General features: G+C 47.3%; 11 protein-coding genes across 11 annotated transcripts; 6 read left to right on the forward strand and 5 right to left on the reverse strand.

Annotated features, from left to right (window-relative positions):
* Positions 1-284: 284 nt before the first annotated feature.
* On the reverse strand, positions 285-949 carry BT62DRAFT_911253 (uncharacterized protein; the record flags this gene model as incomplete). The annotated part of the gene is made up of 2 exons (XM_043183826.1): positions 285-734; positions 791-949. Coding segments are annotated over 2 exons (609 nt in total), but the record flags the coding sequence as incomplete, so codon positions are not given.
* BT62DRAFT_638733 (uncharacterized protein) lies at positions 778-2,092 on the reverse strand. The gene has a single exon (XM_043181729.1). The coding sequence runs from the start codon at positions 1,838-1,840 to the stop codon at positions 1,085-1,087; it is 756 nt and encodes a 251-aa protein (XP_043033626.1). The 5' UTR covers positions 1,841-2,092; the 3' UTR covers positions 778-1,084.
* A 1,826-nt stretch (positions 2,093-3,918) lies between these two features.
* BT62DRAFT_938323 (uncharacterized protein) lies at positions 3,919-4,464 on the reverse strand. The gene is made up of 3 exons (XM_043187512.1): positions 4,358-4,464; positions 4,205-4,300; positions 3,919-4,153 (listed from the first exon to the last, which is right to left on the reverse strand). The coding sequence occupies exons 2-3, from the start codon at positions 4,231-4,233 to the stop codon at positions 3,997-3,999; spliced, it is 186 nt and encodes a 61-aa protein (XP_043033627.1). The 5' UTR covers positions 4,234-4,300; positions 4,358-4,464; the 3' UTR covers positions 3,919-3,996.
* Positions 4,465-5,119: 655 nt separating this feature from the next.
* BT62DRAFT_1013041 (uncharacterized protein) lies at positions 5,120-7,131 on the forward strand (the record flags this gene model as incomplete). The annotated part of the gene is made up of 11 exons (XM_043178010.1): positions 5,120-5,388; positions 5,414-5,647; positions 5,700-5,855; positions 5,912-6,064; positions 6,182-6,223; positions 6,294-6,309; positions 6,368-6,495; positions 6,555-6,595; positions 6,671-6,724; positions 6,772-6,924; positions 6,983-7,131. The coding sequence occupies 11 exons, from the start codon at positions 5,120-5,122 to the stop codon at positions 7,129-7,131; spliced, it is 1,395 nt and encodes a 464-aa protein (XP_043033628.1).
* Positions 7,132-8,868: 1,737 nt separating this feature from the next.
* Positions 8,869-12,297, forward strand: BT62DRAFT_911283 (glycoside hydrolase family 51 protein; the record flags this gene model as incomplete). The annotated part of the gene is made up of 24 exons (XM_043183828.1): positions 8,869-8,974; positions 9,037-9,053; positions 9,225-9,252; positions 9,308-9,343; positions 9,403-9,564; positions 9,618-9,955; positions 10,011-10,068; positions 10,178-10,249; positions 10,304-10,337; positions 10,392-10,465; positions 10,514-10,605; positions 10,649-10,688; positions 10,745-10,835; positions 10,933-10,991; positions 11,051-11,134; positions 11,187-11,227; positions 11,278-11,332; positions 11,381-11,410; positions 11,458-11,496; positions 11,554-11,600; positions 11,730-11,752; positions 11,805-11,847; positions 11,895-12,018; positions 12,062-12,297. The coding sequence occupies 24 exons, from the start codon at positions 8,869-8,871 to the stop codon at positions 12,295-12,297; spliced, it is 1,929 nt and encodes a 642-aa protein (XP_043033629.1).
* A 161-nt stretch (positions 12,298-12,458) lies between these two features.
* Positions 12,459-14,124, reverse strand: BT62DRAFT_1051307 (uncharacterized protein; the record flags this gene model as incomplete). The annotated part of the gene is made up of 5 exons (XM_043178528.1): positions 13,445-14,124; positions 13,334-13,393; positions 13,113-13,275; positions 12,653-13,060; positions 12,459-12,531 (listed from the first exon to the last, which is right to left on the reverse strand). Exons 1-5 carry the CDS (start codon positions 13,725-13,727, stop codon positions 12,459-12,461), a joined length of 987 nt encoding a protein of 328 aa, XP_043033630.1. The 5' UTR covers positions 13,728-14,124.
* A 13-nt stretch (positions 14,125-14,137) lies between these two features.
* Positions 14,138-16,159, reverse strand: BT62DRAFT_924236 (uncharacterized protein; the record flags this gene model as incomplete). The annotated part of the gene is made up of 11 exons (XM_043184590.1): positions 14,138-14,364; positions 14,417-14,538; positions 14,595-14,707; positions 14,754-14,777; positions 14,830-14,982; positions 15,033-15,095; positions 15,143-15,368; positions 15,418-15,519; positions 15,568-15,725; positions 15,774-15,992; positions 16,121-16,159. The coding sequence occupies 11 exons, from the start codon at positions 16,157-16,159 to the stop codon at positions 14,138-14,140; spliced, it is 1,446 nt and encodes a 481-aa protein (XP_043033631.1).
* Positions 16,160-17,334: 1,175 nt separating this feature from the next.
* Positions 17,335-17,736, forward strand: BT62DRAFT_938328 (uncharacterized protein). Its single transcript, XM_043187513.1, has 3 exons — positions 17,335-17,455; positions 17,490-17,497; positions 17,524-17,736. Exons 1-3 carry the CDS (start codon positions 17,412-17,414, stop codon positions 17,664-17,666), a joined length of 195 nt encoding a protein of 64 aa, XP_043033632.1. The 5' UTR covers positions 17,335-17,411; the 3' UTR covers positions 17,667-17,736.
* Positions 17,737-17,801: 65 nt separating this feature from the next.
* BT62DRAFT_938329 (uncharacterized protein) lies at positions 17,802-18,761 on the forward strand. Its single transcript, XM_043187514.1, has 2 exons — positions 17,802-18,207; positions 18,257-18,761. Exons 1-2 carry the CDS (start codon positions 17,825-17,827, stop codon positions 18,288-18,290), a joined length of 417 nt encoding a protein of 138 aa, XP_043033633.1. The 5' UTR covers positions 17,802-17,824; the 3' UTR covers positions 18,291-18,761.
* BT62DRAFT_938332 (uncharacterized protein) lies at positions 18,404-18,993 on the forward strand. Its single transcript, XM_043187515.1, has one exon. The coding sequence runs from the start codon at positions 18,413-18,415 to the stop codon at positions 18,968-18,970; it is 558 nt and encodes a 185-aa protein (XP_043033634.1). The 5' UTR covers positions 18,404-18,412; the 3' UTR covers positions 18,971-18,993.
* A 235-nt stretch (positions 18,994-19,228) lies between these two features.
* Positions 19,229-19,549, forward strand: BT62DRAFT_938335 (uncharacterized protein; the record flags this gene model as incomplete). The annotated part of the gene is made up of 2 exons (XM_043187516.1): positions 19,229-19,255; positions 19,404-19,549. 2 exons carry the CDS (start codon positions 19,229-19,231, stop codon positions 19,545-19,547), a joined length of 171 nt encoding a protein of 56 aa, XP_043033635.1.
* Between the last annotated feature and the right edge of the window lie 820 nt (positions 19,550-20,369).

The following is a 20,369-nucleotide window of genomic DNA, read 5'->3' on the forward strand; positions in this document are numbered from 1 at the left end:
GCATGATGAACCTAAGCCCAATTTGAAAGTCCTCATTGAACATATTTGCTCCGCATAGATTCACTCAACTCAGGTGCATGAAAATATGATTGTAAAAGATCTGCACGTTTCTATTGGCAGACAACAAATGCCTATACTGTATCTATGATATAGCTTGTGTACAAGTCCAATGCGATAAGTTATCCCTGGTGTTACAGTGAAAGATCCACCTAGCGACAATAATGAAAGTAAAGTGGAAGCAAAAAGAAACCAGATATACATCAAAGGGGGGCAAAGCAACTGAATTAGCATCCAGACCACTCCCTTCTCAATTGCTCGGCCCAAGCCATCAGAAAATAAAGCACCCCGGCCGGTAGCATACATCTCACGCCGACCGCTGTCCAATCCCATCTGCGCCCGCCCCATTTTCCGCCGCGCCATCTCAGGCTCCTACTCTCCTCGGGAGAAATCTTCCCATTGACGACAGCGCCGTCTTTTTTCGGTTCCTGCCAAAGATTGCTCGTGACCCATATCTGCACGCTCCTGCTCGCGCAGGTAGTAGTGCCAATAATAGCCCATACGATGACAGGCCGTTTGTCGTGCTCCAGAATGGAAAGTGTCAGATGAGTAGCAGGCCAGCAGATTGCTTGGAGTGCGAGGAGGCGGATGAGTGTGGCGAGCGGCGGATAATAGTGGCGCCACCGGGTCAAGAGCCCGGTCGTAAGGCAGAGGCACTGCCATCCGGTCAATATAGCCTGGTGGTGACGCATCAGTCGAAGGCTCCGGGTTCACAGGAACAAATTTGACTTACCCATAGGACTGAAATAAAGTAGTCTACACGTTCAGGGGGAGCACGCCCACTGATACGGGAGGTGGGAAGGTGGGAGAATAAATATATGTTGTAGATGGCACCAACGATGGCAGGAACGATAGACAGCAACCGAGAAGATTCAAAGAGCAGTGGAGTGAGTGATTGTTGAAGTATATTGGGCGGAACGAGAGGGCTTGATAGAGGTTTTTTTCGAGACGTGGGAAGGCGATGAGGCTAAGAAAAAAACAATGCAATTAATATCATGTTTTGATAACAACCACCAACAAGGATAAATCAATGAACAGAGTGCAAAAATGAAGAACCGATGAGTCGGTGAGAAGAAGAGAAGGATACACTCACTGGTTCATCTGCTTCAGTTTCTGTCTCTCCAGCCCCGATATGACCGGGTGTTGTGCAAATGAGCCTGTCCCGCACTTTAGGAGACCCGTTTGCGAAGCCGAAGATGCGAGAACGTTGGCTGGTAGATTTGTTGGTGGAGTGATAGTGGGTGTGGGACATAAAGATCATCTTGTCGTCTTCCTCGTCTCGACTATCGTCGTCGTCGCTATCAGCCATGCGAAGGGACGAACTTCTCCGTCTCAGGAACTGAGTGGGATGACGCGAAGAGGCGGGAAGTGAAGGTGCCGATTTGACCTTCTTTCGAGGGAACCCCGACGCGTTAGACGGTCGTGGCAAGACAGGGGGGTACGCAAAAGCAGGCGTAAAGAGGGTCGGAGATGGTTCTGAAGAAGTATTCGGAGAGCTTGGTCCGCTAGATATGTCGGAACCAGGACTAGATGCGAGAACTGGATGAAGAGGGGGAAATGGTGTGGGGCCCTTGGGAGAATAGGGAGGGGGCGGGCAGTCGAGTACAATGAATGGATAATCCAGCGCTGTAAATTCGAACGAGCGCTGCAGGTTACGGAGTGTCGATGGACTCAGAGTAGGTTGACGCGCCAACGGTGGTCGCGGTGCATCTGCCGAGTCTGTGCTCGTCGTGGAAGAAGTCCTTGCTCGACGCCGGTAACCTGCAGATCTGGTGGACGACATAGCGAGAAGATAAGCGCTTCTGTATACACACACTCACATTGTAGTTCAAGTACTCACCTTACTTATAGGACGCTGTCCCTGCACCTATTCCAATCAGGCAGGTCCGAGGTAAACGATGATTTCAATCGAGATCCTATACTGCACCAAGAAAAGCTGAAGAACATTGATGATGTCGGAGTTATCATTAAAAAAAAGTAGCAGCATACCTTGAAATTGTTCTGCCAGCGAAATTCCTATCTCCTTGTCGTCACCATGCGTAAAGGCAGTAAGCAAGGAGTGAATGCCCGTATTAGGACTATATGTCGTGCTGACTAAGCTGTTTTTCCATTTGCGGAAGTATTATGCTACCGATCACTTTTTCTTTCATTCATCCCAGTCCGAGTCCGTCCCTTGTCCGTCCCTTGGTACCGGAGTAGACTGTCCCTCCATCGTCGGAGAGAGGTTGATGGATCCGTGGAAACAAGCTCGCCGACCAACGCGCCATACCGCACATCCAGATTTACCCGTTACTTTGGATACTACGCGACCGCGGCGCGTTTGAACTGGGCAAATACAGATGTTTACTACTGTATCACTTTTCTCCTCGGCGTACTTCTCTCGGATAATCATCTCGTTATTCATCACTCTTATCATCAGCGCAAATCATTGTCCTTCTCACTCTGGCTTGTCTTCGCAATCGCAAGTCCTGAATATTTGAATTCTCACTTACAAGCACGTGCGTCTAGGGGACCTTCCTACCTTTGTGGCTGCGTGGCGTTTGGAAATTGATGGTGATACTTTGCAGCCTTGAAGCCCTGGTAGCCTCTCTGAGCCTGTCTCCGGCCCTGTGTTGTCTTCTCGCTGCTCACAAAGCCCGGTGCATTATGCAGGTCTGCTGATTCCCACAGCCGATAGCAGCGTTTTCTTGTTTGTACAAATACAACATTGTTTTTTACAATGTTCGGACCGCCGACGTTTCCGAGCGAGCGGTACGTAATATCACTTCTAGGTTTGGCCCACCGGTTCCGAAAATGTTTCAAAGCGCCCTGGTTGGGAATGATAGAGTCGTATACCTCGAGTCTTGTAACTTTATTGCATCGCTGTTCATTTCTTTCCCCGCTCACCATCCTGTCCAGAACCTGGAATTTCGATTTTGCACCATCGTAGGGCCAGTCAATTCATTTGTAAAAAAACCGGGTGATTTGGTCCTTCCTTGATGCAGCATACCCAACGGGGTAACTATTTGTTTTCCAATCGTCTTACTTACCATTGCGTTCGTCAATGCAAGTAACCATATACCAGCGATCGGCCGCCTGCTCCGGTTTATTAGCGCGACTCGTGGCTGACTTACTCCGTATCTTTGCAATGTCTTCTCTTACTAGCTCACCCCTTTCTCTACTATTTTTTTTTGAAATCCCCGTTAAGCCAATATCTCACCTTCGTTGACGCGGATCCAACGTACCTACTAGCCCGTTCTCGCCTTCAGAATAAGTTGTCAAGTTCCATAGACTCCGTTCACGCGTTACCATCATAACGCCTTTCACCAGCCTCGTGCGCTCAACTTTGGCGGTCAGCGCCCGTTTGATACGGTCAGCTACCCTCCCTTAGCGGTCTTCCGGGGAACGCGCAGCATACATTCGGACTTTATTGTAGCTCTATGGCTGTAAAAAAAAAAAAAGTCGATTTATATTGCCTCCATATGCTTGAAGCTCGAACAGATAGCTAAGCGGCCAGGCAGCAGATGGTGGTGAAACAAACCGTCATTTCTGCGTTTGAATAAGACAACGAACCGGCGTTATATATATATTATTTATGGAAATATACATCTATACAATTCATAGACTTCATTCCATCACGCACCAAGTAGAATAACAGCAACTTTTCACACAAAGGTGATTACAAGCATTGACAAAAATCAATTCAAAATTCCAACACGCAAGCAAGGATGCTATATAGCGATTGTATAGGATTTGCATTCCACTTTTGGAGGTCAATAATTGTCCAGAGCGCCTCTGGGGCGCGGTCGAGAATTGCGGGGATGCGTGATCGGCGGCCCCCAAAACTTGCATGTGTTTTCTTGGGGCTTGTGATTTTCTGCTTCCATTCATAAATACCACCACCATCGTACAGTACTGCTCTTTCTCTTTCCTTCCCTTCCAGTATCTCGCGCCTGCCTCTCAGTGAGTACTACGCGATGTCACCTTTACCCTGGTGGAAGCGATATTCTCCTTCTTCTGGACTTTCGCCAAGATCGCATGACCGGGTTGGAATGCAGGAAAGGGCTTCTTGGACCGTATAGAGAGGCACGAACAGAAAAAAGATAGACCGAAAGGGGTGCGTACTTCTTGAGACTTGTGCGTCAAATTTAGACTGATTTTTGTCTAGAAATCAGTTCTCCGGACCGCCAGGATCATACTGGACTGTTCGTGCTCTAGGCTAGAGTTGGCCAGAGATGAAGTCCAAACTGGGCTCTCTATTTTGGTGTGTCGCCTCTCTCTCGAAGATAGCATTGATTAATTTGTAGTTCGTAATATGTAGTGCTCGACCATAACTTCCGGGTACTACAACTCTCCGAGGAGAACAGTCGACTTCTCAAGCAGGGGGAAAGATCTATGTTAGAGATATCTTTTCTTTACGGTGGCGGTGTCCCTTGTGGTGGCGCTTCCGTCCCTTCTTCGACCTCGTTGGCTATAGAAAGCACATCTGCTCACACCGCATGGCCGGATTGCAGGGTTGTGGGCTGAAACAGACCGCGTTTGAATGTCTAGTTTCATAGAGGACAGCTTGACACCAGAGAGATGGCTCGGAACAGGGATCCTGCGAAAGTGGGTATCTTTTCTTCACAAAATGCCGAGGCTTATTTTACGATAGGCGTCATCAATTGCTTCCATACCGCCGACCGTTATGATATCTCGAGTCGTTCCTTGCTCTGTCGTTAGGCATCTCCGCGTTCTCGGGGTTGAAGTCATCACAGTAGCCCTTTACACCTCAAGCAAAGACCATAGCAAGCTACCCTACTCATTACCCTTGAACACACGCCCCAATGAAATGCTGGAAGCGAATAATGTGTCTTCTTTGACCGGCGAACAAGAGAGTACATCGTTGCATTGAATTGAAAGAAGACGGTATAGTGGCCCATAAAGATAGGCAGAAAATGTCAGGGATGGTCAGCGAAGGAGATAGAGATCCACTCTGCTGGAAATGTAGTCGTAAGTGCGCTTGCCAGGTGCTTCAAATAAGACTTCGACTCACTTATGACAGATACGTTGGCTACTACACTTAGCGTGATACCTATGACTCATGCCGTCTTTTTCACGTCACCATCGATTTCAGCCGTTGCCCATATTTCTAGCACCGGATGAATGGACATATTCATACATCGGACTAGAGAACGATGTACACGTCATCGCCATCGCTGACGCTGGTTTTGGGGGAGTTATGGTACTCAACTTGGACTCTCGGATAACCCGAGGTGGCGTCGATTGTGCGTCAGAAGAGCAGTTTGGTTTACTCCAGTATGCGGTTGCCCTAGCTGCAGACCGTGGAGTTCAGATGAACAACGCCCTGGGGTATCCAAGCGAAGGTGGACCGTAGGGGGACGGAGACTCGCGTCAATCAAATTGGGGGTCCTGTCACATTTGTTCAACCACTTGTGAAGGATGGATTTTACAAGGAGGTTGTAATTTTGGCCTACCCTGCACTTCCGGAGGAGATCAAGCCAGTATTCCGGGATGATATGATTGGCGTTACCTTAGATGGAACGTCGCAGCCCTTGACTGTTACACGAGGCATCCTCCGCGATGGCGTGAACATGGAGGCTAGCGTCCCGTGCTTCCGTTCTAGAAATTGAGATGGACGGCTTCACCGCATCATTCATCAGCATCTATCGTAACATCAAAATACCCACGAATACATTCGACCATAGCCGCGATTTCCCACTATCATGGATTCCGTCTTCCTCTAACCACAGAACATGGACCAAGGTTGCAAAATTTTCGGACCCGGCACTGCGGCAGGTACCTGCGATAGCGACCTTGTACTTCCGGCTGGTCCGGGCGGGTTAGCTGTCATCGAAAATTACGTCCGGGTCAGCGTCTTTCAGCGTAGAACTGCAGAACCACAAGCAGTGTACCAACGTTTAACCGAGCTTTTACAGTCATCATCTCTAATACCATTTAGCGACTGTCTCATCGAGCTTCGACTCGGCTACAGGACTGGAACTTCATCGACGGCCTCTGGACAGTTGTCCGCTTTGGGCATACAGTAACAGGTTAGGATATGCCCGCTACTTCCGGTGCCGACCTCGCCATCGATCTGTTTAAGAAACGGGCCGGAGATTTTTATGCTGATGGCCTGCATTAGGCCTATCGTTAGCGCGATGGATAATCTTCGACCTTCAAGGGGGTAGAAGTCGATAGTACGGTGAATATGCTATAGAGTTCAGTCATTACCGTGGTTTTTGGGTGGCGACTAGGCGGATCGTCGAGTCTGTCAGGGCCACCGAGAATTTACTATGCGATCTTTGCCTGACAGTATGCCTACTTCAAGTCGGTCCTGCATGATCTTGGTTTGGAACTATTTGCAGAGCTGTATGGGGATGGACGTTTTAATGCACTACAGATTGCCGCGTATGTGGATGCAGCTTATGACTCTGAGGAGTTATCATCTCGGCAGACGTATGTGAATGATGGATCAGCTTAGTGCCACCTCTGCGCATACTATGACACCGGTAGAGGGCACATCCTTGTTTCCGCGGAATCATTCAGTGGCTAGCCGGTTAATATTGTCTCGACGGAACGAACGCCCTTACTCTTTGAAGACGCCTGGCAACCGTTGCTTCTCGTTAGGTAGCAACCGGTTTGATTCAGCAATACACCCACCAGCCAGAAGTTCATGCCTTTTCAGGTACGCATACGCGGCATTCGTATCTACCAAAACTGATTGAGCAGTAGAGATGGTTGTGGGCCCGTTTGGCGTCAATATAGATCGTAGGACTATGGTTCAATATGTCTACAGGATGGGCCGAGTATCTTCGTCAGGTGCAGCACATGTTGCACCAGGGGATCCAGTCGTTGATGTTGCGTGTTTCAGTGCCTTGGCTTGGAGTCCGTTTCAAACGTAGGAATTGCTTCCTGCCGCACAGATATGATTGGCTTCGCGCAGCTGATGCAACTGATGGCAGTGGACGGCGAGCGACAGCACCGAGTGGAATTGGTTATAAATTGATTGTCGTTCCTGAGCTTCGAGCTGTATACCGCGGAGTGGTGGAAGAATGTTGGAGCTTGCTGATGGAGCTGTCGGCATCCTCTTAGCCGGTTTGGCATCAACCCGTACGCTCGGGCAAGGCGGCAAGCCGGAATCAGCGCCCAAGCCATTCAGTTGAGCATCTCTGGAGTTGTATAGGCGGCGGGAATTGTTAACAATTGACAAGACAATACAAACGTCATTGATGAGCCTAGATGCTCAGGCCGATCTGACATTCACTGCCAAAACAACATGATGCCGCCGTTTATTTCATCAAGTAATTGATGGAGAGGGAGTCTATTTTGTAGACGGATGCTTTGAGGGAGTCGGTGGACGTGGTCATCTCCGTTCGAGTGCTGGAAACCCTCTGCGAACTCAGACGGGGGTTATATTCTCTGCTATCTCTTCATCAATTTCCACTCGAACATTGGTTGCATGAGTCCTTGAGTCACTTTCCGTGCATTTCGTGCCCCTTGTTTGATGCGGCGCCGTATGCGGACATTTCTGAGAATTGTGATCTCTGTTTGCTTCAAGCCCGGGGTGTATCGATGTGGTACGGTGGGATACGTACGTACCCTCACAGTGACGCGTCAGTCTACCGTGATGGCCCAGGACATTCTGCAGTCGGGCTTGCCACGGGTGCAGATGGCTTAATCATCGTGAAAGGGTCAAACATTGATGTAGCAAAGGATTTGTCCAGGTGACGCTCCGAAAGCGCATGTCAACGGTCGTGGAGCATTTGCCGTGCCGTATCGTCCATCCTAGACTGTTCATTCACCGCGGATTCTACGAGCCAGATGAGGAATATTGACGTTAAATATGATCAATGCGAGCTTGTCAGCGGAAAGGGCTTTTTGGTGATTACCAGGAAGGTCTTCCTGGCGCCGTATCCGTTCAAGATAAAGAATAGTAGTGAAATCCTGCTGCGGAGGAACGACCTGTATCGAATTGGTTCCAACTCATTCACGGGAGACTCTTCAGAGATCGCCGACATCACTTTCAAGATGGATGTCCGAGTTCCCTAGTGATAATAACATCCAGAGACATATTTCGCTGTTTGAATTCCAGTCTCTTCGTCACCACGACACACGACAATTTTTTTATCTCTCATCTTTCTGGAACGGCGCTCTATTCGATGGCATTTAATATCCTCTCTATCCCTGAGGAGACACGGTTCTGCATTTGGGCTGTGCTGAGAATCTTGCATAAGGATATATCAATGACCAACTGGCAGGGCTTACTTACCGGCCGCCCTACGAAGGAGAGACGTCGCGTCTTTCCTTGTCAAGACTCAGAGTCTACACGTTGAGTCATCAATCTTTGGCCGAGTTGCACAATTGGTGTCGAGAGCCTTCCAGAAGACATGAGTATACACAGAATTTCGGTCTATCGAAGATCCCGAAATGGTTTCTTAATAACGAGGAGAAACCAGCAGATGATCACTGTTATACTTCCAGTGACTCGCTTTTGGTGGGTGGCTGGGATCAATACTGATGTATGTTGTAGCAAAACGGAGTCTATGACGTTACGTGTCCTTTTCACCACTCTCATAAAAAATTTGGACCATGTGATCGCGAACCTACTAAATTCCGGACCGATAGAAGTATACCGTAATCACGATAGCGCGAAGCAGTTACACTCAGCCACCCATATGCTTTTGTAGTGCCATCGGAAAATGATGGAAAATGTCCCTCATGTGGTCTGGTGGTGTTCTTTGTCGCTACCGACGGTCCGCTTCCCAACTCGGTATATAAGGAGCCTTCTCTCTGGCGTATGACCCACTTTACTATTCAGTATCAAGGATCATGATACTCGTTTTGGGATTCATTCTGGTTTTTTTCGGCTCCGCGCTCTCGCAGACTACAGTCAGTGTCAGCTCGACAGCTAGCCATCCAATTCCGACTACACTATGTGCGTGTGTAGTCATAGTTTCATTTTCACACCGTTCCATTTTTGATACTTTGCCAAACTAGGGGGGCAAATGTTCGAGGTAATGACATTCAAATTCAACGCTACAAGCCCACAACCCTCTTAATTCAACAATTATGAAGGACATAAGCGTAAGAGCTTTTCATATTGCGCTTTCTTATTGTTCATGAAGTCCCAGAATGTGATCCTCATTTTTTTATCAATACGTTTTTTTATGGAGTCGATTCTTTAGAGTGGAGATGGAGGCCTTTACGCTGAATGTAAGCTTTATTTTACCGTCAGGCTCCATGTCATCAGTACTCATCAACTTTTCAGTGCTTCAAAATCGGGCCTTTCAGCAAGTCGATGCCGGTAAGCTGATGATGCCATACTCGCATCACTGAGATCTAGAGTCAAGTTTATCGTGTCAGGAACCTCCGCCGCGCTCAAAGCATGGTATCCCGTCAACGGCTCCCTCCTTACTGTCATCACCGAAACCGAACCGGTATCTTCTGCCCTTCCTAACGCACTGAACATGACTATTGCAAGTGGTACAACTGGACCGGTCGGATTCGGTAACAGTGGCTACTTTGGTAGGGGGTTTCAGCTCAATCACTAACAGACTTCTCATGATCCGCCAACGTAGGCATAAAATTTACGGCCGGGAACACGTATAATGCTTCTTTCTACTATCGTTTCCCCGAAAGTTCTGATTTTATTGGAGAAGTGGATGTCAGTATCCAGAATTCTGATGGTGATGTTTTGGCTTCGGCCCCCGTTTTGGTTTCCGGCGCCCAGACAAGCTGGAAGCAAGTCTTCATCCTGCTCACCCCAGGTACAACACCGGATACAACTGATAATGTCTTTGTCGTCACCACCGATGGCGCAGCAGCCTCAGGCTTGACAGTCAATTTCGCTATGTTTTCCCTCTTTCCTCCTACTTTCAATAACAGGTCTAATGGAATGCGAAATGACATTGCTGAAGTAAGCGAGAATCAATTTCGAATGACGCAGAGATCATCGCTCAAGAACGTGTCAGACTCTTCAAGCAATGAAACCTTCCTTCTTCAGATTTCCGGGAGGTAACAATCTCGTATGTTGACTCAAGACCTTCCTAATACCTAATCTAAATCATCTTATTGAAATTTTTCTAGGAGGTCCGCATCCCTCCAAATTTCTGAGGAAGTCTGCAGGCTGATTTTGCAGATTATCAGGGTTCTAATACAGCAACACGATGGGTATGGAACGCTACCTTGGGGCCTCTGGTCGATCGTCCAGGTTAGCCCTAGCGAGCTAAATTTCATGGGATCATCTTGCTGATTTGCGCTGCAGGTCGTTTGGGAGATTGGGGATATATCAATACAGAGTGCGTTTTCGACTCATTTTTTTTAGAAGATCTGGTCATGATCGTAACATTTAGTGGTCTTGGTCTGTTGGAGTACCTGTTGTGGTGCGAAGACTTGGAGATGGAGCCCATTATGGCTGTCTGGGCCGGTCAGTTGTGTTTCTCGCCTTGAAGAAAAAATATTAATCCTCAAACAGGATATGGGCTTGGAGGGCAGTCGGTTGCAGAGGACAATCTAGAGCCCTACATCCAAAGCGCAATTGATCAGGCTCGTCTTCGTTTGACACTTGTCCAGACATTCTGGTGATCTTAAATTTCGCTTCCGCGGACAGATATATTTTGTTATCGGGGATCCAGCAACTAATGACTATGGTCGGTGCTGACTACATCAAACATACGGCTCTAGATAATCATTCTTTACATTGCAGCTGCGCGAAGGGCGGAGCTCGGACACCCCGAACCGTTCAATCTGACTTACGTGGAAATTGGAAACGAAGTACGACCATGCGTTTGCGTATTGTGACTGCATTAACACTTCGCAGGATTTCGTGTCCGCCGCGACCAGCACGTTAGCGGACCATTGTGCACACTGTATCTAACTGACGAATTTTGACAGATATGGGTATCGATGGAACTTGTATGTTACGGCTCTGCAGAGCGAATTCCCAGACCTTCGTTCGGTTTCATTCTTCACAGTTGATCAGCTCAGATACTCATGTAGGCTTAATGTTCAGATTTCATCGCGACAACATATGCTTTCAATCCGATTCTCGACCCGACGCCTACAGAATACGACCTGCATGTTTATCAGAGTAGCAGTAAGTTCCAGAGCATAATCTTATTCTTGAAGTTGAGCTCAGACTCATGTAGCTTGGATGTCGGAGAATTCGTTCTATTATGATGTTTTCCAGGTAAGTGGTAATTTTGCGACGGATGTTAAGGTCTTGAGTCCCGCGTGCAGCGGAATGGGACCAAGTACTTCGAGGGCGAGTATGCTACTACCACAAATGACCAGGGTGTGTTTGTTCTGGCTACAAGGTGAAATCCCCCTCACTTGGATTTAGGATCCACCCTTCAATATTCTACAGTGGAAGGTAAATCAATTCCCCCGACAAGATATAGAAATTAACACGTATATAAGCTGCTACCGCTGATGCGGTCTTCATGACTGGATTAGAACGTGAGATTCGTATTTATTAGATATGTCTATTCTATGTGTCACTAACTCATTGTGTAGGAAACTCCGATATCGTATTCGCCGCTTCTTATGCTCCTCTTCTTCAAGTAAATACCTCGTATTTTCACACACTAGCCCAATCTGCTAATTTTATAACAGGATTATAGCCAAGCTGACTGGGTGAGTGATTCGCTTCGTGGACTCATTATTTCAGTCTGATTTCTTTTCGTCTGTAGCATCCAAATTTAGTGGTTTTTGAGTGAGAATTAGATGTTTTAATCCTGCCAGGTTGAAGGCTAACAGCTGTCCAGCGCAGGAGCAGTCTACCCAAGTGTCAGCTATTACGTCCAACAGGTAACTACTCACCACAACGTTATCGATCTCAGCTAACATCCAATCAGCTTTTCAGCTTATATCGGGGAGATGAATACATCCCTAGCACGCTTCCAACAAGCAATGGTAACGTGTTTTGGAGCGTCGTTCGAAAGACGTCTGTCACTCCCAACGAGCTTATCATCAAGGCAAGTTAGCCGCCGCGGGCAACGGAAGTACGCCTTTTATTGACTAGACCCTCTCCAGGTCATCAACAGAAACGTCAACACAACGGATGTGACTTTTGAGTTGCCGTTCAATGTATCAGACACAGCTACTGCAATGGTGCTCACGGGGGAAAAGACGTCAGCCAACCTTCCTTCTGATCCCGACCTTGTTCTTCCTCGAACATCTTCCATCTCAACCGGTTCTATCTTCGATTATTCGGCTCCTGGATTCAGTGTCAATGTTCTGGTTCTTGACATCGAGTAGCGTACACGCTTTTTTTACGACGTTGACAATATACATAACCAAGTGGAAACGCCTAGTTTCATGATCTCAGCTGCAAGACTGGTTGAGCGCGCGGGCTAAACGCTAATAACCAGTAATCGGGGTTAATAATCAAGCGCACACCGATAATGAAAAGCAATAAGTTATATAGCAGCAAAGGCTTTTCCAAGTGCAGTAGCGGCGTCTGAAACCAGCTTCGCTCCGATCTTGAGTACACTTGAAGCTTCATTAGTAAAAGATTTCCTATTCAGTTTAAAAAGCTGTTACTTACCCTAGAGAAATGTAGCAGATTGCGAATGGCCAATCAGAACTTTGGTAGTGTAGTTAAAAGATATACAAACCGTCCATTGCCATAATTGGGTGTGGTGCGCCCTTGTACACCACTGTTTCTACCTCTACGCCAAGCTCTTTCAGTTTTTCCCCATACTGAATACCCTCCTCCCGTAAGATATCCAATTCTGTAACGGCGATCCAGGCTTTTGGTACCTTCTGTAAGAGTTCTTTCGGTGCAAACGCAGGCGACGCGTCCCATTTCGTCCAGTCTTTGGGATCTGGAAGATAATTTAACTTGAACCAATTCATCCTAGCTGGAGTAAGCCATGCGGTATGCTCGTTCTCTTTCCAAAGGTTTTCGACGGATGCCGTATTATCGGTGACGGGAACAATGAGGAGTTGGAAGATAAGTGGGATGGAAGGCTGCATTTCGGCGGCCTTGAGAGCGAGAATGGCTGCGAGGTTTCCGCCGCTTATTGAAGAAAGATAAACGTTATTCCGTGCATAGGTAGCGGGAAACATACCTGGAGGATCCACCGACGGCGATCCTAGTCGTATCTATGTTGAGCTGAGATTTCCCGTTCTCAGTGACCCAATGCAGAGATTCAATAGCGTCTTCTACAGCACATGGATACTTCTCCTCGGGAGCAAGTCGGTAGTTCACAGAGATGACAACGCATCTCGCATCTACGAGAATCAATTTAGCATCATATCTGAATCGCAACGCAATACTCGGTATACTAACGAACACACATATTGGTGGCAAAAGAATTCTCACTGTTGATGTTGCCGAAAGTCCATCCACCTATTATATCTGTGATAAAAGTATCCCGTGCGATTCATATTCCGTTCTCACCTCCGTGAAAGTAAATAAGTAACGGCCATCCCGCTCTTGGGGCGTCTCCCTCGGGAGTGAAAGCCCGCAAATCACAGAACATTAGATTGAGGTCCTGAGTCTTTCCGACCGGCAACAAAGGTGAACCACCAGGAACTGCAGGCACGTTCCTCAAGGCAGGATCCCATGATGGTAGAGTATGCGGAGGCGTTATATTGATGAGTGCGCTGTTGTGAAATTCCACATATTCTGGGTCGAGACGGGGTATTATGGAAGGATGGAGGGGTTGTTTGGGTTCGGACATTGTGTAGGCAGTACAAGGAGAGAGCGATAGCGATAAGTATTTATGATCGGGGGCGATCAGTGACTCTTGTTTGGCCGGTCCGGTGTTTCCGACGGCCCGTTCGAATCGAAATTGGCCTTCTACGGAAATTTTAGCCGGTGTGTATAGCTAGCTACCTTCAGTCGGATGCTTTTATATCATGTGAATGCCAGGCATAATCCCATATTAAAGTTAAGTCGATATGATTGTTATAGGTGCTGACTCTCTCCTTCCACTAACCCTCTCGTGTAAAAGCGCTGGCGTTGTTGTTACATGTCGCGGCCGGCGCAGACCTACAAAAATGAAGTACGAGCGCACACAATTTAGTGTTTACTCCACGGTATCAAAAATAGTCCCGGGGTCATGAACAGTGTCTTCAGGCATGCCAACTACTACCAGCGATCTTTCTTCACAACGACAACACCACCGGGACTCGTATCATCAGCATGAAGCGTAGGTAGGTAGTACGTCGATGGAGGCCTATCGAGCTCCGCACCCTTAAGGACATGAAGTGGAATGGGGAATTCGGGCAGCGGGGCTTTCTCCATATCCACGTCCTCACGGTGCTGAAAGACCTCAGGAGCGAAATTAGACGATGCTAATGCGGATTCAGCGTGCACTGAAACAGGACAAATCAGGAAGTAGTGAATGTAAAACGCTGATGGACGTACAATACTGTGCCAGCCCTTGATCAAAGTTCCGTAGACAAACGATGCCTAGAATTACGCAGGCGATGATGACAATCATGTATGCGACCGTGAAGCAGGCAAAGTTGGCCCACATGATAAATGTCCTGAATGGAAGTAAGATATTCGTATGGGATGCCCACCAAAGAAGGTAATTGAGTACCATCGGTAGACTTGTGAATCGAACACGAGGCTCTCAGCCAAGAGGAACAGGAAACCGACGAAGATAAATGAAAACATCCATTTCTTTCTCTCGTACCGGACAGCGTACCACCCCTGTATATGGTCAGAGAGTATAAGGACGTCACAATGAGGTTCTTACCAATACTATCCACGGGACAACCATCTGCAGGACGTTAAGCAGGAAAATATAAATCATCAATAGATAAGATACGTACGACAGTGTGGAATATGAAGATGCCTTCATAGAGTATCGTATGTTCGGATATATACCTGATATAAGTGTTGAACAATTGATCGATCCAGAGTCCCATTCCGGCGGGAAGGATGTAGACCTCGAGCTGCAGACATGCTTGTATGGCCATGAAAAACTACAAATCGAGTAAGCAGAGCGTTAGAAGCATCTACCAAATCTCCCTACCTTGCGAATTCTGAGGATGTGAGCCGGTGCGCCAACACATTTGTATGATTGCACCGCGTACACCTGTCATAAGTCGTTAAGGAGATGACCGCATATTAATGACAACCAACCCGAAGAAGTGTCCATATCATAATGGTCAAGGCGCTAAAATTCAATACAAGGTCGGGGATCTCCAGCGAGGACCGAGTACTGAAGTACGTTGGGAAGAAATCGACAGAGCATGGCGTGCCGGGATCACCGAGAAGCGCCTCGTAGACGCTCGAAAGATGTCGCGTACGCCAAATGACGTATGCCGACCATGCTGTAAGCAGTATCCTAGCACCGATCCCAGCCAGACTAAGATAGATCAGTTACATGAGGCGAGGAACAAAGATACTTTACGTACAGATGAGGTACGGAGTCCTGTATCATGGCGAGGACGGAGATGCCAAAAAGCCAAAATTGCAAGAAGACAAAGGCAAGGCTTTCCCGGCGGAAATTGGACAAGCTGCGGCAGAATCGGATGGGCTAAATGTGATTGAATAAAACTACGTACTCTTGGAATGGTAGAATCAAAGTCTGGACGCAAGTCTTGCTCAGGGTGATGTTGCCGCTTTCACCTTCCATGTCGACAGAATTTGGGTCATTCGAGGGCTTGAGGAAGAAGCCTGTGCCTTCCAGACCAGTGCGCCAGACACGGTTGTTCTCAGTGACCTGAAGAAAATGTGAGATAGAGTCCACCGGGTCATTGCGGGGACGTACGTTCTGGTCGCTGTCAATGATCATGGCTAACAGAGGTTGATTAATTGTAAAGACGTCCGAACAAGAACCGTCGTTGTGAGGGAGGTAATTGCACATTCGTAGGGTCGAACCCGCGAAGAACGTATGATTCTTTGGAGGAATATTGGCGACGGTGACGATATTTTTGAGTAATCCATTGTACTGAGAGTCAACTGAGAAAAGCAAGGACTGGATGGTTCCCTGTGCGAAGCAGTGGAAGAAACCAAAGAGAAAGAATGTGGTGGTAAGATGGTTGAGGGTAATACGGGCATACTACCGTGTCGATGCTCGTAAGTATCGCGTTCTTCAAGAGAGGTGAACGAACGCACCAATGCCTCTAGCTTCCACTTTAACGACCTTCCCAACATAGCACACAGATTAAGTCTTGAACTTGCAAGATGAAACGACCGAAAAGCAGCCCAATAGCAGAACAAAATCCCGGGAAAGGGCGTTGAACGCAGCCCGCTGCGTTAAGGAACGACGAACGTGAGTGAAGGAAGAGAAAGGAAGGGGAAAGGAAGGAAGGAATGATGTCGTGACTTGACGCTCTTTCTTCTCTTACTCCCATCATCAATCTATCGACAACGTTCTCTCCCATTTTTAGGATTTATAGGGGCACCAATCTAACCGTCAACTCTTGTCGTGATGCATCATCATTCATTTAACGGTTGCCTCTCACCTACGATGGGAACACCACTTCAGGCTCTTGTAGTGTTCCTTGGGAAAGAACGTACGGTGGATTATCCTACTCCATTATCTCAGGTTCCGAGTTCCGAGTTCCTGGCATCGATAGTCATCCCAGGACTCTGTACACGCTCAAAATGCTGAGCATTACACTTGACAACCATCATTGCTTCCATGTAATTCGCGGACTCGCCGGGCAGACTTACGTCCTTCACTGTGATTAAGCTTCTCTCCGACCCATCTCTCTGGTTGTCTTTTCATTGGTTGTGGGTAATCAGAACATTACTTGCCTTTCTGTTGATAGCCTAGGCTTCATTCTACTTCAGAAGCTACATTTCTACCAGCCTGTTAGACGCTGAAAAACACTGTCTTTGTGATCATGGGCAATAAGTTTCAATGAGAACGCCTTCTTCCATCTACTGTACACATGGAAACCAAAATGTCGCTATCCTGATTGTAGTTTCTATATGTACAGTAGGCTTGATATGTATGTTTTCTCAGGCTCAGTTTCTGCTGGTTTGGAAATGTAAAACAATTTTTGAAGGTCTTTCATCGAGCATTCGCGTTAATCACAAGTTCGTGGCATCTTAACTTCATCCTTCGCTTTTTCTTGCTGCTTGAAGGTCGCTCTCGGTACAGGAATACATATGATCCTTGTAACGATTTTTTGTGGCAATATCGCCATAACCAGAATATGGCCCGAGAGCTGTTATTAATGAAAAAACGTCTTCTGAACTAGTCTTAACCAAGTCTAAGCTACTGCTTGTTAGTTCCATCGGGCCAGAAGTTTGTCTTTAGGTAGTAAGATGTCTGGGAACTCCTGAACCGTGAGTACGTGCCACGTGCTGCGCCAAGCCTTATCTGCACTACCAATTCTCTCCCTCTCTCGTTTTACGTTTGGTGTCTTTTTAACCTGAAAGAATTCCTGACATCGCTATGGCTAGCAGTGATGTCGACAGTTGCTGCGGTCTCCCTGACTGGTGTCCGCAGGAGCGAGGACTCTTGCCGCAACAGTGACTCTCGTGCAGCGGCCCCGACCTCGATATAGAAGAAGCCGATCAGCCATGCTCCTGTTGTTCCAGTGGCAACAGTCTTGAAATCGATGATACGCCGGCAGTCCAAAGCAGAGTCGATTGCGCTGCAAACGCGGCCGAGTCGAAGCAGCAAGTTTTCATTCGTGAGGTTCGATAGATGTGAAGTGTGCTACTAATATTAGCGATGTATACCAGAGTGGACATGAATCTTGTGAAATTTGATCAATCAAATGTCAAACTCTCAGATGTCTCACTCCGGTATTTATAAAGAGAGGGACCTCAAAGCGCCTGCCCAGATCTTTGTCCATGACCACCATGACTACCTTACAACCTACCCTGCAATATGCAGTTTTGAGACCTGGATTACCGCTGGAACTCATGGATAGAATAGTTGACACTCTTTCCAATGATGTTCCCTCTCTCACAGCTTGCGCATTATCCTCTCGCCAACTTGTCCACCGCAGTCGCTATCACCTATTCCGTGCCATACACTTCGATTTCATCCCACATCGATCGTTCAATCGCTGCGAAAATTTCTTGGAGAAGTGCCAAAATGCGGCGCCACTTGTAAGGAGTCTTACCTTGAGCGAAAATGCCCTCCAGGCCTCCGAACCACAGCTGCCTACCATCTTTGCAATGATGAAGAACTTGACGTCCTTGCATCTTGTCAAGGTGGACCTAGTTGGCATTAATATCATTTGGCCTGAGGTTGAGGAATTGGAAATGAAGCATTGTTATGTGACGAACCTTGGCACCTTCCTCGGCGGGTTCCACAAATTAAACAAGCTAGCGCTATGCGATGTATACATTTTTGAAGAGACATCCTCATCATCTAAGGTTTCTCTTAAGCTTAAAGAATTAGTGATTACCCCAGCCAACACCCAATCGGACATGAATACCATCATGTGCCTCCTCCCGCTCCTCTCCATGCCACCTCGTATTCGACGGCTTACCTACCCAATTTACCATCCGGAGCAGAACATCCCACAATACAACGTGATTCCTTATACGCACCTGGATGAATTATTTCTGGTGGGAGTCTCCGAGCCAAAGATACCCGTTCCGGATATCCAAAACGTTACCAGGCTTCGTTTGCTCGTGATCACACCCTGGCACTGGGATGTGGCAGATGGATGCAAAAACTACGACGAGCTAACAGATTGGCTCATACGCCTGCTACACAAAGCCCAAGGGGGATGCTTAAAGGAGGTCCAATTGGAGTATGGCCTGATTGGCATATCTGGGAGTCAGAACAAGTGGGCAGAGCTCGATGCAGTTCTATCGAAGATGGAATTGAGCAAGGTTGAGCTCGTGTTCAGCGCAACCCCAGAAGAGTGGGACAGAGAAGGAGAAGAGAAAGCCGAGTGGAAGCCGGAGGGATTGATGTTCAAATCTGCTGCATTCTTTGAACAAGTTAAAAGGCGTGGGTTGTTGACAGTCTCCAGAAGATACCTAAGTTAAGTTTGTATGTTTGCTACTATCTAGACGCTGCTATTGCGTTTTTGGACATTGAATCAGCTGCATATAGGATACAAATAATACAACTCATGTTTTTCATTATCATGAATCAGAACATATATATGAGACTCATTCTTGATATCAGCGGGAAGCTCTCCGATGCTTAGCTGTCCAACGTTATCTCCTCGAGATATTGTTCCCGGGAATCACACATGAGGGCTGTACTTGGTGTACCATGGTACCCGCTGTGAAGAGCCCCACATGAGGTCGACGTGCATCACATCAAAGGTCGCATCTTCATTTTCTTCAGTGAACACTGCCTTATAACGCGATGGCGTGTGGACCTAGAGACCAAGAAAGCGGACTCCTGCTACATATCCGAAAACGGATTAAAGGTTGGATAGCAATCTTATTTTTTAGTTACCTGGTGTCGTAGTCGTGCTCTGATCCTCTTGGTACCGCAAGTTATCGGCCCTTAAAGAAAGGTGTGTTCCTTGGTATGAATAGTATTTTCATCAAAGATCACACGACGATGGTATTGTCCGACTTGGACTGCCATGATATGAATAGAGCAGTTTGATCAAGAGCCTGGATCACTGGGCTTTGACAGTGAACAGGCTTTGGTTTCTCTACTCTTTGCCTATCCGATGATTGATGTCGTCCTGTAACTATCTCATTGCACGTTACGTAACATTTAAATCATAATCAGCGCAGACCTCTACCAGTGGTATCAAACTATCTGTTACAAATGCGACGCGCTAGTCACCATAGTGATATCACTCCTCTAGACACGAATAAAGTAACTTTAATGAGCAGCTACCTCGAACACGACTTGTGGGAGGCTGCCATTATTCACACGTCCAGAATGATTTGATGGTGGATATTACGTATTATTTGCTTCTTCCTATCCTCCGCAAAGCTTGGTGTGATAATCACCTTCGTCCACTGACCACTTGGTGGACGTCATTTGGTATCCTTATCAGGCTCTCCAATAAATGAAGGTTCGTCGGGAGTGATCACATCTTGATTTCGCCCGTTGTCTCGGTCGTTCCACTGACGGCATTGCGAGTCACGAAAATACCACATGCGCTAGTGTGGCTTTTCCCTCGTCTTTGGGTATATTTATATCTAGTCTTTAGTGTTCGTCGGTGTCAAGATATAAAGCAGCATTTCCGGGAAGACACCATCCTGACGGTGCGAGGCTTCGTCCTTGTCACCAATCTTCCAGCTTCTTCATTGGCGGCTATGTATTGGACAAGTTTGAGCCTCCCTAGCATCGGGAAGAGGTGAGAACGAACACTGAATACTTCCTTTCCACGGAATAACGACTTACTGCGCAATTTTGAAGCAGTAACATCCGGTTCTCGCCATACATCGTAGCCATTGCGACTAAGACATTTGA

The sequence above is a fragment of the Guyanagaster necrorhizus genome (assembly GCF_019112545.1).
Source record: "Guyanagaster necrorhizus MCA 3950 unplaced genomic scaffold BT62scaffold_54, whole genome shotgun sequence".
In the NCBI taxonomy this organism is placed as follows: Eukaryota; Fungi; Basidiomycota; class Agaricomycetes; order Agaricales; family Physalacriaceae; genus Guyanagaster; species Guyanagaster necrorhizus.